Below are 15748 nucleotides of genomic sequence, written 5' to 3'. Positions count from 1 at the left end.
GAAAATAGCTCTAGGCAACATCATCATCTTCCTGGTGAAGTTTTCTTTTGTTGTCAGGGGCTCCCGAGGCATAGATGACAAGGGATATGCAGCAACTCAAAGCATTAAAAGCCTTTTGACACAACACAAACGGGTAACCTGCGGTGTACAGCTCGAGTACGCAAATGGAAAAGAATTCCTTGAGAACCTCTAGGCAAGGAAGGGACTGTCTAAGTACTAAGGTGGACGGTGTGGTCATGCAGCCAACCGTTGCTAGGGCTTTGCGTAGATAATTCAGCCCCCTGATCCTGTTACCAGGCACAAACGAAGTCGCAAACGAGCAAAGAATAGACTTGAAATTTCTGAGATCTCAACTTCTCTTATATATGCCGGTACTTGCCAATCATGCAGTCATCTCATTCCTCGTCCAAGAAATATTTACCAGAAAGTAACGCATACCCAGCTGGACATCTCGACTCCTGCAACCCGTGGGCAGCACAACCATTCCCCTCGGATCTTCATACCATCTACCACCATCCCAGGTCACAAAAACGAGTTCTCCATCTCATCCCACGTGGATTAACTCGTTATTTCAGCGCAAGCGAATGCCTATTGCCAAGATCTCGTGATCCGGTAGCAGAATCCCCCTATCACCATGGTCTACAAGATGAACTTCTACGTCGACGGCGGTTGCCGACGCAACGGCCAAGCTTACCGTGTCATCGGTGCCGCCGCTGCAGTCTGGAAACAGCGCTATCGCCAAGTCTACCGGACCCGCGCTCTCCCCCCTTCCTTTCACCACACAATCCCGGAACCGACGAACCAGCGCGCCGAGCTGACCGCTATCATCATGGCGCTGGAGTGGGCTCTGGAGCGCTACACGCAGCTACGTGGATACCCGAAAGCCCGTATCCGCATTTACTCGGACTCGGAGTACGCCGTCAACTGCCTCACGGCGTGGTTCTGGACGTGGCTAGGCAACGGATGGCGAAACGTAGACGGCCTCGAGGTCGCCAGTAGAGACCTGATCGAGCAGGCGTTACGGCTGGACCACCGTATCCGGAGGCTCGGGTCGCTCAGCTACCAATGGATCCCCCGAGAGCAAAACCATCTTGCCGACCAGTGTTGCAATGAGGAGTTGGACAAGATGGAGAGACACTATTGAGATAGTGTGAGGCTGGAGATTGTTTGCGAGCTGTAAAGAGCTCGGGAGGAAACGTGGATGATCAGCGTGGATAATGGTGCTTGGTTGGCTTACACCTGAATCTGCCGTACCTATTTTAGATATCTCGGTTTTATGGCAGATAGCGAGCAATGAGCGAAGTCATCAATGAAAAGGCACATTTGGTAGACGTAAACTCGGGAGAATACATGCGTCTCAGAGAGTTTCCACGTTGCATACTTACAGGACAGAGATTGCGGCTTGCACTGTCTGTCTGTCAGTTTGACAGAGAAGACGAAGCAGCTCAGAACTATGAGCTGGTTTCTCATAGGAACCTTGACAAACTGAATAAATCCAGGTCGCGGTTCCATCTTGTTGCTCTTTCGGGGTCAGCGTACCCCCAATCTCGAGCTGGTGCTTGAGAGTGGAGTCTAGAACCCTGACATGTAAGTAAGTAGCCCGACAGAACGGTAGACTACGACTCTGACATGCGGGTGCAATCCGTCGGCCGAAAGTCTTGCCGCACATTCGTATATAACGCGGACTGCTTCGTTGGATCGCATGTTTATTCATGCATACGATTAGCCGGGCCGGTCCAACAGTATATGCGTGCTATAATCCAAAGTCGCGTGCTTACGCATTCGCCCACGTGTACCTTTACTAGGCAACAATATTGAATAATATTCCAAAAGTACACAGCATCTCACGAAGCTGGGATTGGCTCTTTCACGTTTTGCTAACTCAAGTACCTGGAAAGGTCTTGGAAAATCAGGAAGGAAAATGACGACAAGTCAGGACGATCGCACCACCATCATTACGCCCAACGATGGACCTATAGAGGCCGTCTTCGGCGAAGCATCTCCGGAACAGCGCGTGGAATGCTTCAAACAGGCAGGCCGCTCGTTCGTTCGGTCGGTCCCCGAAGATCAATGGGTCGCTGCTGAAGAACAGCTCGGACAACTGCCGCTCCTGCGTGGGAAAGGGTGCCGGCATTGGTGTCTCTATAAGGCAGACGCGCCCAATGAGATTATATCCTCTCTGCGGACAATCCGTCGTGAAGTCCTCATCCGGGACGAGCAGGGTATAAGGCAGGGGACCGGCTACGACATCGCCATGGTCGCTACCGACGCCAAGTACCGCGGCCACGGCCTCGCCTCGTTCCTCATGCGCAAGGTCGGGGAATGGGCGGACGGGCCCGGCGCCGCGCCCGTGACAACCCTCTACACCGCCGTCGGCCCCTTCTACGTGAAGCTCGGCTGGGAATTGCTGCCCGCGCCGCAGGTCAGCTTTGAGCTGCCGCCCGGCGTGAGCCAAGACGCGTTACAGCGCAAGCGTGGGGAGAATCAGTTGTTGCCAACCCGCCTGTTCGGACCGGACGAAATGCCCGACCTCTGCAGCCGCGACATCGCGCAGCTACGCTCCCAGGTCGAGGCGTACGATCTTGCCCCGAACACGTCCCTCGTGACTACTTTGCCAATTCCAGAGCAGCTGGGGTGGTACCAGGAGATGGCCAAGCTCCAAAGTCTCACTTGGTGCGAAGGTCGGGAGGTCAAGGCCGTGGGGGCTATATGTGAGGAAGCTGATACTTGGATACTGTGGTATCAAGATCTGAGGAATAAGGAACTGAAGATCGCGCGGGTCAAGCCTGGGTATGGAGACACCGACTTGGCAAAGCAGGCACTGGTGCAGCTCCTGTCCCGGGCGATGGAGGAGGCACTTTCGTGGGAAGGGTTGCTGGTGAAGATTGCGATTTGGGACCCGAGTTCCGAAGTACTTGGGGCGCTGGAGATATTGGGGAAGGAACTGGGGTTTACGCCAAAGAGCGAAATGCGCGACGGCGTCAACCAGACGTCGATTCGATGGGCAAAGGCTGAGAACAGGCAAACGGTCTTCTGGCCGAATGAGTTCTACGCATGTAACTGAATGGTTTGACTGCCCCTGTATATCATCATAAAGGAATGATCGCGACTCTGTAGGCCATGCGCTAGGGAGTACAGCAGTTGGAGAAATGCCATCAAAGTACATAGTCCTCGGTACATGTAGATTTCCATTCGTAGGGTTGCCACTGAGAGTCAGAGCAACAACTGCCAGTGCTTTCCGGTCTTTACGAATAACAAACTGTAACATCTCATGTAATTGGGATCAAGTATGCACTGTGTATTATCATATTTGCAGGCTGTAGTTAGGAGCATAGAGGTTACATGAAGATCTAAGTATACTTGGAATATCAATCGGTGTTGGTTGGAGAGAGATGCAGCTGTACTTGAACTATTGCCGTTACCCCACGTTGTGGAGGAGTGGGGCATCTCAGTTGTGCAGGTACCTGCTGCCGATCTTTTTTGAACTTACGAAATTTCTATCTCGACATACAGACCTCCGTTCTGATATCTCGGTGACCAGCGCAACAATGCACTCGCTGGTAGAACCCAACGCCTGGGTGGCCATCAAGCTGCCCTCAGAGAACCTGCGAGTGCTCCAACTCACGCCAAACACGTAAGACTTCTTCAAACTCCCATTGCTACCCACCCCACCACTGACTGATCTTGCTTCTGTCCTCAGGACCATCTCCCTCGGCAAGTATGGATCTTTTCCGAGCAACTTGATTATCCACCGACCCTACCACATTACCTACGAATTGGAGGACAAGAAGGACAACGAATCCTTCAACCGTCTGCGCATCGTGCCCGCCTCGGAGCTTTACAGCGACATCCTGTCCTCGAGCTCGTTCCTGTCCCCCGACTCGGCCAGCCCCGGCCCCGAGGGCGACGACACCGAGGATGCGATCCCGACGGGCGTCGAGTACGCGCTCGTCGACGCCGACTCGGGCGCCGTCGTCGCCAAGACGGACCGCGCCGAGCTGGACGCGGAGGCGCGCCAGAGCCTGACCATGGAGCAGATCGAGGAGCTCAAGAAGGACGTCACCGACGCCGGCCGCGACATCATCACCAAGCTCATGCTGTCCCACTCGGCCATCAGCCAGAAGACCGAGTACTCGCTCGCCAAGTACAAGCTGCTCAAGACGAAGAAGTACATCCGCCGGTTCTGCGTGCTGCCCCTCGACGTGTCGATGCTGGACTACTGGCTGCTGGAGGAGAAGGACCCGGCCAAGATCATGGACCTGCGCGAGGAGATGATTGGCCTCTTGGGATGCTGGGCAAACGTGCACTTTGGCGGCGAGTCGCGATGCCTAAATGAGGAAGAGCAGGAAGCGGCCGCGAACGGCACGAATACCGTCACGAAACCCGAAGACTCGACTGGCCGTTGGTTGGTCGTTGATGATACGGGAGGCTTGCTTGTGGCGGCTATGGCCGAGCGCATGGGCGTTTTATATCCTCCCGAGAAGGATGAAGAAGAGGTGAACCCCCCACAAAAGCGACGACGAGATTCAGAAAGCCAGCCAGAGCCCGCCGGAGGCGAGGGAGAAAGTGAACCACAAGCTCAGCCAGCGGAGCAAACCCAACCACCCTCGGGCGGCGAAGCCTCAGGCCAAGAACACATCGTCACGAAACGCGTCAAATACCCGACAGGAGACCCGAGACACAAGGACGACTTGGCCGTCCCCTATGCTAATTGCAACACAATGACGCTTCTACACCATAACTCCCAGCCTAACCTCAGCTTCCTCCGTTACTACGACTTCGACAACACGAACCCAACGCAGAGCCTGACGCACCCACTGGCACGGCACCTGATGACATTGTCCTGGTTACAATTACTGGACCCCTTGGCTGACTCGACCTACGCAAACGAGCCACCGAGCGTCAGTTCCGACGAACTGAAGACCTGGAAGGCTAATCGCCGGGGCAACTATCACCGGAAGCGACGCAGATGGGCCCGTATCCGCCACGTGGTCGACCGCACCCGTGGCGGCGGTTTCTCGGGCCTGGTGGTGGCCAGCACCATGGATCCTACCTCTATCATGCGGCACGCCGTGCCGCTCCTGGCCGGAGGCGCACCTATCGCCATCTACTCGCAGACGCCGGAACCACTCACCGCCCTGATGGATTGCTATAGTGTCGCAAGACGGGCGGCCTGGATATCTGACCCACCGGAGGAAGCCATCGGCAAGACCACCGAAGAGCTGGAGCAGTGGGCCGGCACCGACGAGTTCCCTCTGAACCCTTCTTTGGTGCTCGGGGCCGCGATGCAGACGAGCAGAGTACGCAAGTGGCAAGTCTTGCCAGGCCGGACACATCCCCTGATGACAAGTAAAGGGAGGCGCCGAGGGCTATATATTTACGGCTTGGCGGGTGAAGCCTGCAGAGGGCAGGGTAGAGGCGAGAGGAAAAGGCAGGACGAAGAAGGGTAAATCCGGCCGATAGAATCGATCTAAGAAATGGAACAGAACTGGATGAGGCATTATATTAGGCGAACGGGATCAGGCTGAGACGTCCAAACCTTAGCTTTGATCTGTACATAGATCATCAAACATGATACCCCTTAATAGAGCCTTGCCAGCATTGTACAAAATACGAATTGTTGACCTTCATCTGGGAGGTGTTTGTTGTGATTTGGTTTACGCCTTGGCAATCTAACATGAATTCGCTGCTGCTGCCGCTCTACAAGCTCTTTCCCATAAACTTCCTCTTGGTGAAGCTCAACCACCACTTGCTCGGCTTTCCGTCTCCGCCTTCTTCGTACACTCTTGCTAATAACCGGGTGGCCAGCTCCTGTCGCACCTGTGAGAGATATTGCCGCAGTTGTTCGGCGTCCTGTCGGTCCCGTGGGGCTTCGTACATCTGTTTTGTTGTTAGTTTCCCAATGTTCTAGCCTCGTATTTGCTTTTTCCCAATGTTCCGGCCTCGTATTTGCTTTTTCCCCATATTCCCCCTTTTCTAGTCTGACTGGCCACAGCTTCCAGCACAGCAACACACAGACATCGACTCTTACGAGGAAAAAGACCATATAACTCACCTGGTTCAGAGGGAAGCCCGGGTCGCCAGGGATGGAAAAGTTGAGGTCGAGGGCCGTGTTGAAGACCTCCTTGGTGGCGTCGCGGACGCCGTGCTGGGGGCGGATCTTGCCGAGGCACTCACTCACATAGAGGATGCCGTAGATGAGGAGGCGGTCGGCGGGGCCCTGGATCTCGAAGTTGCGGAAGAAGGTGTTGGCGCGGAAGAGCGACAGGACCTCGTCCAGGATGTCGTACGACTCGGCGTCCGGGTCGGGGGACTCGTGGGGGGGCCAGCGGCGGGTTGGGGAAGGGCAGCGTGTAGGCCGGCCCGCGCGTCTTGGTCCGCAGTGGCAGCAGCGGCACGTTGCCGATCAGGCGCGGAGGGTTGGGGTCCTCGTTGAACATGGAGTTGTAGGCCTATGGACGCCCGGCAGGGGGCGCGGAGTTAGTTGAGGTTGCTAGTGGTGATGGTTGCATAATGGCGGTAACGAGAGGGTGGTTGGTGTAATTGAGACTGCAAACTGGGAAACAGCTGTAGTGAGTGTTGCAGACTTACCGGCATCTTGGGCGAGATGTCACCGAAATCGTCGGTGATGGCTCAAGCTGTACAATTGCTACGGTTGAAGGTATCGTGGTGTACTCTGTGATGGAGCTCAGTGCTCCTTGGTGCTGCCTTGCCTTGCCTTACTGGGGGGGGCTGCTACTCGTCCAGTGGAGGGGCTCCTTGCTAGGAATGTTGCTTGGCCAAGGCTGACGTTCTGGTCCACACAGTGACACAGGCCCCTAACAGCAGCAGCGGTTCGGGGATGGGAAATTGTTAGTGAGAGACGTCACTTGCACGCTCGGCTATTTCCCGGCTCAGCCAGTCTGGCAGTCTGACTCACCGCCACGGCAGGTACTTGCTGGATGTACCTTGCTGACTAAGACTTGCAGCAGTTTCATTAGGCAGCCACACATCAGTCAACTGGGAGGATGGGGCTTGCCGCTGCCAGTCAGATTCGGACACACCAACTTCTGGTCATGGGTCTGCTAACAGCAAAAAGCCGGTTTTATGCGCGCGTTCCGTGGTGGTGGATGTGGCAGAGTGTACCAGCCCAGCTACTGATTTGTCTTCCCGGCTGTCTCTCGCTCCTCGCATCCGTCAAGATCCGTCACCGTCTCGTCTTTCTCGTCCCCCTCATCCCGGGCTGGAGCCTAACACGTACGAAGTACCTTCGTACCCTCTCAAATTGAGAGAAAAAGCTGTAACGTGATCTGGCGATTTAGCGCGAATCGACTGCCAGCAGCGACACGCCCCTCTTTTGTGTGTATATTTGGCCGCCCCTCGTCGCGCCCACATCCACCCTTCTCCAGGTCTTTCTCTTTGGTTTCGTTTTACCGCTCTCTTGGTTGATCTGCGTCTCGAACTCGTCGCATTCCAACACCTACACACTCACAATTCGCGATCAAGTCTTGGTCGCCAGTCCCCAAGATATCTTATCTCAACCCGCATTCTAAGCTTCTTTTTATCCACAGACCAACTCAACGGTCAACACTACATACATAACTTGGTACGCCCTGCGCGAGTCAACTTCGGCCCTTGCAGTCCAAGCGCGTCATAGCATTCCAATTGTCGCAGCTACAAGGGGTGTGCTTGAACACAATCTCCCCAATCAGGCGGCCACCTTGGTTGCTTTTTACACAATCACGATTCCAATAGCCACAAAGAAGGACTAGTAAGTATATCCTTACATTCTTTTGCTTGTCGTATATCCTCCAAGCTTGTCATTTATTGCCGTCCAAGGACCTGACAATCATAGATACCCACCTCGTTCTACTCTAGCAGCTCAGAACGAAGCAGGACAGATGGCAACCGTCACCACCATGAACACCATAATAGATACGAAGCGGTCGCGCAAGGTGCGCAGAAAACACACAACTCCCGAAGTCGGCTCGCTTTGGGACGTTCTTCACGATTACCAGGGCACTTCCCTCTTCGTGCTTCCCATATGCTGGACCGATCTCCACCCGAAGCTGTTGAACTGCCGCTTCCAGCAGTTACCGTCCCAGAAGACCCCGACGCCTACATCGTCGCATTCACCACGAAGATCACCGCGCACTTCTCCCACGATTGTCGCCCTAGGCAGGGATTTGGATACATTAACTTCAACCGAGACGCCGCGCAACATGCTCACCAAGAACCGCGCCCTTCGAAATGTCATGTCCACCCTTTTCCCAACCCATCTCTCGAAACCTAAGACGTGCGCAGAGTTGGACTTGCGGTTTGGAGACCGTTTCTACCCTAAGGCTGTCCGGTGTCAAGCTCTCTGGAGGCATCCGGATGCTGCCATGTCGTTTGATTCAGCAACAACTTGGGCATCAAACCGATCGGCCAGTCAGTTGATTTCATCGATGCACGTCAACGTCGCTAGCGACGCGCCAATACTGGCATATGTCAGCCGAAGCAATCTCGACCATATTCGCAAAAACTGCTTTCGCATAGCCCCAGGGCCTAACCGATCATATAATGGCCCAGTGCACCGGCTGCAGATGTTGCGCTCCAAGAACCTGATACCGAGTAATCTGGATGAGGACCAATATTTCGTTGCCGTCATCATCGCCATGGCCCAGCAGTCAGCATACGCAGATGGCCCAAGGGGTGCGCATATCGCAGCCAGAGACGTCAAGGTCCGCTTGATGACAACATCTGAGGAAGACGATGCTTTCATTGTCTACACGGCAACAGTTCCAGCTGCTTCACTGATGATGTTCCACGAGCCGCACAAGGCACCAGTGGGCGATGCGCAGATCAAGATTGACTACGCACGCGTTCCGATATGGCCTGTCATGGGTCTCAAGGAGCGACTTGGGCAGGTCCTCGGTCGGGAGGTTGCGGGTCATTTCGACGAACATAATATGGAGATGTTTGAAGAAGAGACTCTTGCGCCTATTCCCGAGTCAGTGTCGCCGAAGCGCAGACGCGATGTCCTGACAGAGGTTCTTAACGCGAGCTTCTCCGAGGACCGCGAGTCGAGTCGCGACGGTACTATTGGGAAGAGGAGGTGCATTGAGGAAGGTAGGGTTGGCGTTGTCCGATAGCCCATTGCACGTTTGGATTGCTTTGCAGAGTTGCGTGCTTTGAGGGAATTGGTTGCTGAAACTTGGGTTAAACAGGTGGTGGTGAGCTTGAGGATACGCCAGCGGTGGTATTGGCTCGCAGCGCGGCTTGGCGCGAGTTTGCGAGGAATTCCGGAAACGAAGAAAACGAAAGATTATGAGGGACGGGGATCATCTATTGATTTTTTCCAACTAGAAGATAAACGGAGGGGCATCGATCAGACAAAGAGCCTCGCGGCTTATTCTGGACTTTCCAAATGGGCTATTACGAACGAAAGAAAACATTGGCGTTTTGATCTGCGAAGCATTGTACCGGAGTCGGTACCGAAAGGATGTATGCGTGGATACGCAGCACGATTGGCATTATTTTGATAATCGCTTTAGCACTCACATTGGTATTAATGGCATGGATTACGACGACAGGGAAAGAGAGGCAACACCATTTCGAGATTGGCAAGGAAGAAGCCAGCGGGCTTTTCCTCCGGTCCAAGACGAGAATACTTTCAACGTACATACGTTTCATGGTGTTTCGAGAGGCATTTGTCGGGGTGACACGAGTTACGGACTTGCGGCTGTAGCTTCACTCTAGATAGTCTGTACTACGAGGGAATGAATAACGAAAGAAGAGCTTACAAAACATGATCACACGGCTGCAATTTTATTCTATGCTGATTGCCAATCTCATCAGTCACCACATAAACGGAATCAGTGATATTTAGTTGCTGTGTCGCATTCATAAAACATGTCTATCGAATCATGATAACTAGTGACTACAGTAATAAGAAGCAGAAAGTGGTATAGGGGTATGTAAAAAAAAAAAAAAAAAAAAAAAAAAAAAAAGGGCAGAGAGCCAACCAACGCCTTCAATCCCGTGAAGCCCTCAAAACGAGGCCGGTAACACGAACACCTAATATGCGTAAATGCGTAAATGGCCACGAGGGGCAGAGAGGAATTCAAGAAGACGCGTCGTCTGCTTAAGGGGCTGTTGCGGTGATTGTGGTTGTTGAAGACAAAGAAGAAGGTCAGAAACGATTGTGTTCCTGGTTGTAGTCCACCGTTACGATTCCTCCCGTTATTTCGTCTCTCTTGCTGATACAGGGATTCCCGGCATCGAGAGCACGCTAATCTCCCGCGAGTGACAGATCTAGTGCTTCTCCCCGTTGGGGCCCTGGATGTTCTTGCCAGTACCGTTGGTCATCTCGCCGGCCATGCGGCCAAATTGCCACTCGGGCAGCGTGATGCCCGTCTGCTCGTTGATGGTGGTCATGAGCGGCGGCAGCATCTGGTAGACGTTACGCATGGTCGCGGCGCTATCCCTCTGCGCGGGGTCGCCACCAGCACCAGCCTCGGAACCCGTGTTCCAGACGCTGATCTTGGGCTGGAGGCCTTGGATGGCATCGGCATTGGCCTTGGCCAGCTCCACGTAGGTGCCCTTTTCGATCATCATGTACGACAGTAGGCCCTGGGGTCCGCCAAAGGCGTGCGCCATCTTCGCGTAGGCCTCGGCCTTGGCGGCAATACCTTCGGCCTCCTTGAGCTCTTTCTGCAGCTTCGCGTCGGCGTTGGTGATAGCGGCGTGCGACCAAGCCTCGGCATCGGTCCTGGTCTTGTAGGCGTTTGCGTCCGTGGTGCGCACCGACTTGTCGTACGATGCCTTGGCGTCGGCCGTCACCTGGTATGCCTTGGCATCGGCGGCTTGCTGCGCAGACTCGCGTTGAATCGATGCTTTGACGACGTCAGAGGCACGGAGGCGCTCGAGCTCGGCAGCGGCACGCTTGACCTCGACCTCGCGCTTCAGGTCCTCGTCGCGCGACTGGGTAGCGCGGGTGGCTTCGATCTTGGAGATTTCGACGTCGCGGTCGAGCAGTGTCTTCTTGGTCTCAAGGTTCGCGAGGGCGTTAGCCCGCTCGACGTCTCGGTCGGTTTTGGCCACCGCCGTCTCGGCGTTGATCTTGGCGATGTCACGCTCCTGCTGACCGTGGCGCTGGGCCTCGCCAACGTTACCGCGGAGCTGGGCGTCGGCAACGTCAATGCGAGCCTGGTTGGTCGCGCCTTCGTGCGCCTTCTGGGAGAGCGACTGAAAGTAGTTCGAGCCGACGGCGTCCTTGAGCTCTTTTACGTTGGCGTTGTAAATCTTGAGGCCGAACTGGTCCAGCTCCACCTGGATGTTGCGGAAGATGCGGCGCTTGAACTCCTCGCGTTCCGTGAAGATTTCCTCCATGGTCATGCTCGAGACGAGGACTCGCGTCTCGCCCTCAATGATGCCTTTGACGATCTGGTCCAGTCCATGGGTGTTCTGAGCCTTCTTGTCGCCGGAGGTCTCGGCCTCGGAAAGCAGCATGGCGTACTTCATCAAGGCGTCACCCTTGTCCTCATCGTGGATGGGGTTATGTCCATCACGGTTGTCCGCTGGGGGAGCGGCTTTCTTGTGCCCCTTGGCGTTGGCGCCGCGCTGGTTAACGTCGGGGCCAATGGTGAAGACGACGGGGAGAAGGAACTGGAGCTTCTCCTTGGTCATGGCTTGCAAGTTCATAGCATAGTCGTGGGGCTGGACGCTGAAGCGTCGGCACCGCTGAAAGGGCCAAACCCAGGCTGCTTTGGAGATGAGCAGGTTGGAGACACCCATGCCAGTAATGGCAAGGTACTCATCGGGGGCGGCGATTCTGTAAGACATCTTGACGGATTATGGACGTTTTGGATCGGGTATAGTTGAATAGCAAGACACTGCTTCAAGTATTACCAGCACTCCACTGAGACAGGTACGTATGGACTGTGGTCTTGTTAGAAGATATTTGTTTGCGCGGAAGCGGGGGAGAGTGTAGGTTTAAATAAATCATGTAGCTAGTAAGCAAGAAGAGATTGCAACGGAGTAATCAACTTACGTTTATTTGCCTTCGGGAAAGAACAAGAAGTTTGGCAACTGTGAGAAGGTTTGCGGCCTCCCAGTTGTCGCAAAGTGGCTTGGCTCTCCTGCAAACAAAGGGCGACGCCGGTAGTGGAACAAAGTACCGGGAAAGAGCAGGTTGTAAGTGATGTAATTGCTTAGGTTAAGTACCTAGGTATGTAGCCACTGGCCGACTACATGTGTGTTGATGTTAGGTCGATCAGTTGTTGTCGTGATGCTCTCGTCACGGCTCTGGATTCCATTGATTGATATTACGATATGCTCTGGCTGGAATGTTGAAAGGAGACTGGATTGCAGCCGACTTATATATTCAACGTCTCGCCAACACCAACATGGCCAGCCAACCATTGCGCCCCCCTCGATGATGTGCCTAACTGCTGCAAGACAGGCCATTTTGATAAACAACCTTGTCTATTGACCGAAGTATTGATGCTTTTCAGCCTCACCGGTGCTTGGTTTCGACAATGGGGGCTATGCTGGAAAGTCACCAGGTCACAAGGCTCCCAGAAGTGCCTGCCTGATTGTCTTGAGTCTTCATTTTTAAGTTGCCTGCTCCGGATTGCCCCGTTCTTTCCGTCTGGAGGGCTTCTAGTGAGGAGATCTTCTCCACTACCGTCGACGGAACCTCCAGCTTGGACCCACTGTAGTCAACTAAATTCGCTATTTCCATGGGTAACACGGCAGCCAGCCGATTGCACTGAAGCTTTCAATTGCATCTACATCTGCACGCACGCCTCTCTCCAGCTGCATCCCACTTTGCAGGCGCGAATATACCAACGCTGATCAATTGATTGATGCATCTACTTACCCAAACCTGCGTCTAGAGAGACAATGTTGCCACATCCCTTCGTGTAGGGGAGGCCATCAAGCCAGCCATCAATGGGGTTTGATCATATCAGGTCATGTTACACACAAACAATACACCCTCTAGGCATCATTCATTCCTGCCCAACCGCCAATATCAGGGATCGCTTCTGGGGTTGCATCAATGCCATGGCCAGTGGCGTTTCGCTTCGGCCGTCGCTTCGGTCATCGCTCTTCGGCCAAGTTGATCTTCGCCCCGCATCCAACACGGCGTACTTATCTCCAACCTCGTACGGTTTGTGGCATGGTCGGAGGATCTCCCCACTTGAAGCTGGGCGAAGCAACCGAACTCGGCGAACCGAACTGCCAACTCGTAGCAGATCGATAGAATTGACCTGCGGTGACTTGTGCATCAGATGGGGATGCTGCATACTCCAGGCATTTCCCCCGCTGGTTCCTGCCTCCATTGACTGTGCCTGCAGCGCTTACTATGCACTACTTTATCTGGCGTGCTCCGATGCAAGATAAGCCACACCCCAAGGTTGACAATCCGGACGCTTGGGAACATTGGGGAAAGGGCCTCGGTACCGTATGGGGTACTCGGTCGCCGGCCAAGACTCGCTATTAGGCACAGCCACTCACCCGAGATTCCTAATGCGGCCGATGATAGCACCAGGAATCCAGCATCCCTCTAATTGGCTTGGTCTCCGGCTATGCGGCTTGTCTGATTGCTTTTAGTCTGCACGTGGCCTACAAGAAGGCAGACAGGTAGGCAGATACACAAACCTCCTACGACATTGCTCACCTCTATTTGCGCGTTGTGACTCAAAGCAGCAGTTTCATCTTCTTGCGCCGTCACCAGAAGCCGGCTTCTCCAGAGGACTCTCCAAGGAGCGACACCACTAGCCCCAAGGCCTGCTTCTTGCGCTTCGGCCATTCCGTGGCTGTACTTCAGCCTTCAATCCTGCACCAACAGACAGCTGCCACAAGCACATTTGAGTTTGTTTCTAGGAGGTCACATGAGCTGTTCGTTTTCGTGCCTTTATGGAAAACCCCTCTAAGTTCCAGACCACAAACATTCTCGAAGAGACCATATTCTCTTGACTCTCACCAGGTGGCGTTCTTACCGTTGCTTCCATTACAGGGACGAGGCAATTCTCCAATACACTGATCTGGCGCATGGCCATTGCGATACGCAAGTGAATTTTCGCTTGCTCAACCGGCTATTTCCCCTAGAAGCTAGCCAACCTGTTGTTTTCTAACCGTCGAGGTCGTGTTTACCAACTTTAGGACAGCATGGAGAAACGAATACCCACGGGGGAAGAGGAACTGCCACCTCCCTACTCTGCTACCCCTAGCGAGAGCCTTTCATCATTCAGACAGTCTGATTCCACTTTCTTTGCGGCAGATTTGTACACACATCTCATTGCAGTTCCAGACCGCATTCGGCAAAATCGCCAGCTACGAAATCTGCAGCAAGTTGAGAACGATGCGTGGATGACGGATCATATAAACCGAAAGATCATAGAATGCCTCGAAAGATTGGGGGAGCAAAGTTTCACATCCGTTGTAGCAGCCCTGGCTATTGTACCCGCGGCCGCAGTGCCTGAAACGGCCACTTGGGGAGAGACGGAAGAATTGAAGCGCCGCGGCGAGATAGGGCGTGTGGTGCGAGTAGAACTCAACCAGCACGAGAAAGGAAAAGGCGGAGATCGCAAGAATCCAAATGTGTTCAAGTCTACAGAATCGGTCGATCAGTCTTGGGCGGAAGGTGGCGAATTCGATGACTGGGGACGGTTCGGGGCATCCTCGTCGCCTGACGACACCAGCTTCTGGTTCAAGGACGAAGGCATGGCGCGCCGCCTTGCGTCTTATATCGAGCTGCCAGAAGCTCTCAGGATCACGCGGACCGAGCCCACGAGCTCCGTACAGCAAGCTGTAGAGCAAGAACTCCCAGCCCAAAAGAAAAGCAGGGGCTGGGGCTGGGGTTCCGGAAGACGCAAGAACAATGCGAGCACGGAAGTAATCACATCTACACCTTCGGCGGCATCAATCGAGGGGGAGGGCCCAGAGGCACTGTGGCTGGGGGCGACGTGGCAGGCTCGACAGGCCCTGGGTTTTACAGACCACACAGTGGAGGCGCGCAGATGGATGTCACGGCAGAACAGGTGGCTTTCAGGTGCAAGAGCGAGATGGGTTTACTCGAAAGCCTGAGTGGGTGGGCCATCATTGTTAAGGTGGAGGTATCCTAATGAATTGAGGCTATGGTTATGCTTCACAGGTGACCGACGTCTCGATACTGTGGACAGGCAGTACTACCCAATCCGCAGAGATTGCATTGGAAATCTTCGCAATCCTGTTGCTCGCTATTGAAACACATCTCCCATTCCATGCAGGTTGATGTGCGAGAGCCATTAGTACAGCTACCATCAGACGCAGTCCCAGAGCCTGCACTGGTGAGGCTGTTGAGATCTAGCTCATAATACATGGGCCAATCTAAGATACGAGAGATCAGTCGCATCCATATAGAGTATTCTAAAACCTTCCACATGACTTCCAATGAGTCTTACCGACGGAGAAAAAGGCTTGAGATGTACTACCGTTGGGGTAGAGGGCAATGGTGAAGTTTTTTGATACACAGGCTCCCTGGGAGACCGCATTGGAGATGTAGGGGTTATCGTTCGATTCGGTTAAACCCGTGCCATTACAAACGCGTTTGCCGTGGTCCCAGACCTCGTAGTCGACAGTGATGTACGGCCCTGCTTGGCTGTCATTGCGCAGGGTATAATCCATCCATGCTCTCGTACAAGCCTCGGCAAGGGTGGAAGTGCAGGCAATGATGGCCAAAAGCGAGATCGCCGACTTCATGATTACTTGCGTTAGGGGCGGCAAATGACGGTAAAAGGGG

General features: G+C 54.1%; 7 protein-coding genes across 7 annotated transcripts; 5 read left to right on the top strand and 2 right to left on the bottom strand.

The window, feature by feature from the left end:
* Window positions 1-634: 634 nt before the first annotated feature.
* On the top strand, window positions 635-1144 carry PG997_000932 (uncharacterized protein; the record flags this gene model as incomplete). The annotated part of the gene is made up of 1 exon (XM_066805247.1): window positions 635-1144. The coding sequence occupies one exon, from the start codon at window positions 635-637 to the stop codon at window positions 1142-1144; it is 510 nt and encodes a 169-aa protein (XP_066675020.1).
* A 777-nt stretch (window positions 1145-1921) lies between these two features.
* PG997_000931 (uncharacterized protein) lies at window positions 1922-3064 on the top strand (the record flags this gene model as incomplete). The annotated part of the gene is made up of 1 exon (XM_066805246.1): window positions 1922-3064. The coding sequence occupies one exon, from the start codon at window positions 1922-1924 to the stop codon at window positions 3062-3064; it is 1143 nt and encodes a 380-aa protein (XP_066675019.1).
* A 484-nt stretch (window positions 3065-3548) lies between these two features.
* Window positions 3549-5450, top strand: PG997_000930 (uncharacterized protein; the record flags this gene model as incomplete). The annotated part of the gene is made up of 2 exons (XM_066805245.1): window positions 3549-3634; window positions 3701-5450. 2 exons carry the CDS (start codon window positions 3549-3551, stop codon window positions 5448-5450), a joined length of 1836 nt encoding a protein of 611 aa, XP_066675018.1.
* A 250-nt stretch (window positions 5451-5700) lies between these two features.
* Window positions 5701-6597, bottom strand: PG997_000929 (ARP2/3 complex 21 kDa subunit; the record flags this gene model as incomplete). The annotated part of the gene is made up of 4 exons (XM_066805244.1): window positions 5701-5880; window positions 6056-6313; window positions 6399-6452; window positions 6592-6597. The coding sequence occupies 4 exons, from the start codon at window positions 6595-6597 to the stop codon at window positions 5701-5703; spliced, it is 498 nt and encodes a 165-aa protein (XP_066675017.1).
* Window positions 6598-7898: 1301 nt separating this feature from the next.
* Window positions 7899-9113, top strand: PG997_000928 (uncharacterized protein; the record flags this gene model as incomplete). Its single annotated transcript, XM_066805243.1, has 1 exon — window positions 7899-9113. The coding sequence occupies one exon, from the start codon at window positions 7899-7901 to the stop codon at window positions 9111-9113; it is 1215 nt and encodes a 404-aa protein (XP_066675016.1).
* A 1162-nt stretch (window positions 9114-10275) lies between these two features.
* Window positions 10276-11805, bottom strand: PG997_000927 (SPFH domain/Band 7 family protein; the record flags this gene model as incomplete). Its single annotated transcript, XM_066805242.1, has 1 exon — window positions 10276-11805. One exon carries the CDS (start codon window positions 11803-11805, stop codon window positions 10276-10278), a length of 1530 nt encoding a protein of 509 aa, XP_066675015.1.
* Window positions 11806-14136: 2331 nt separating this feature from the next.
* PG997_000926 (uncharacterized protein) lies at window positions 14137-15092 on the top strand (the record flags this gene model as incomplete). Its single annotated transcript, XM_066805241.1, has 2 exons — window positions 14137-14862; window positions 14988-15092. The coding sequence occupies 2 exons, from the start codon at window positions 14137-14139 to the stop codon at window positions 15090-15092; spliced, it is 831 nt and encodes a 276-aa protein (XP_066675014.1).
* Between the last annotated feature and the right edge of the window lie 656 nt (window positions 15093-15748).

The sequence above is a fragment of the Apiospora hydei genome (genome assembly GCF_038363865.1).
Source record: "Apiospora hydei strain CBS 114990 chromosome Unknown utg000002l_segment0_segment0, whole genome shotgun sequence".
In the NCBI taxonomy this organism is placed as follows: domain Eukaryota; kingdom Fungi; phylum Ascomycota; class Sordariomycetes; order Amphisphaeriales; family Apiosporaceae; genus Apiospora; species Apiospora hydei.
This window is presented reverse-complemented; position numbering and strand designations above follow the sequence as displayed.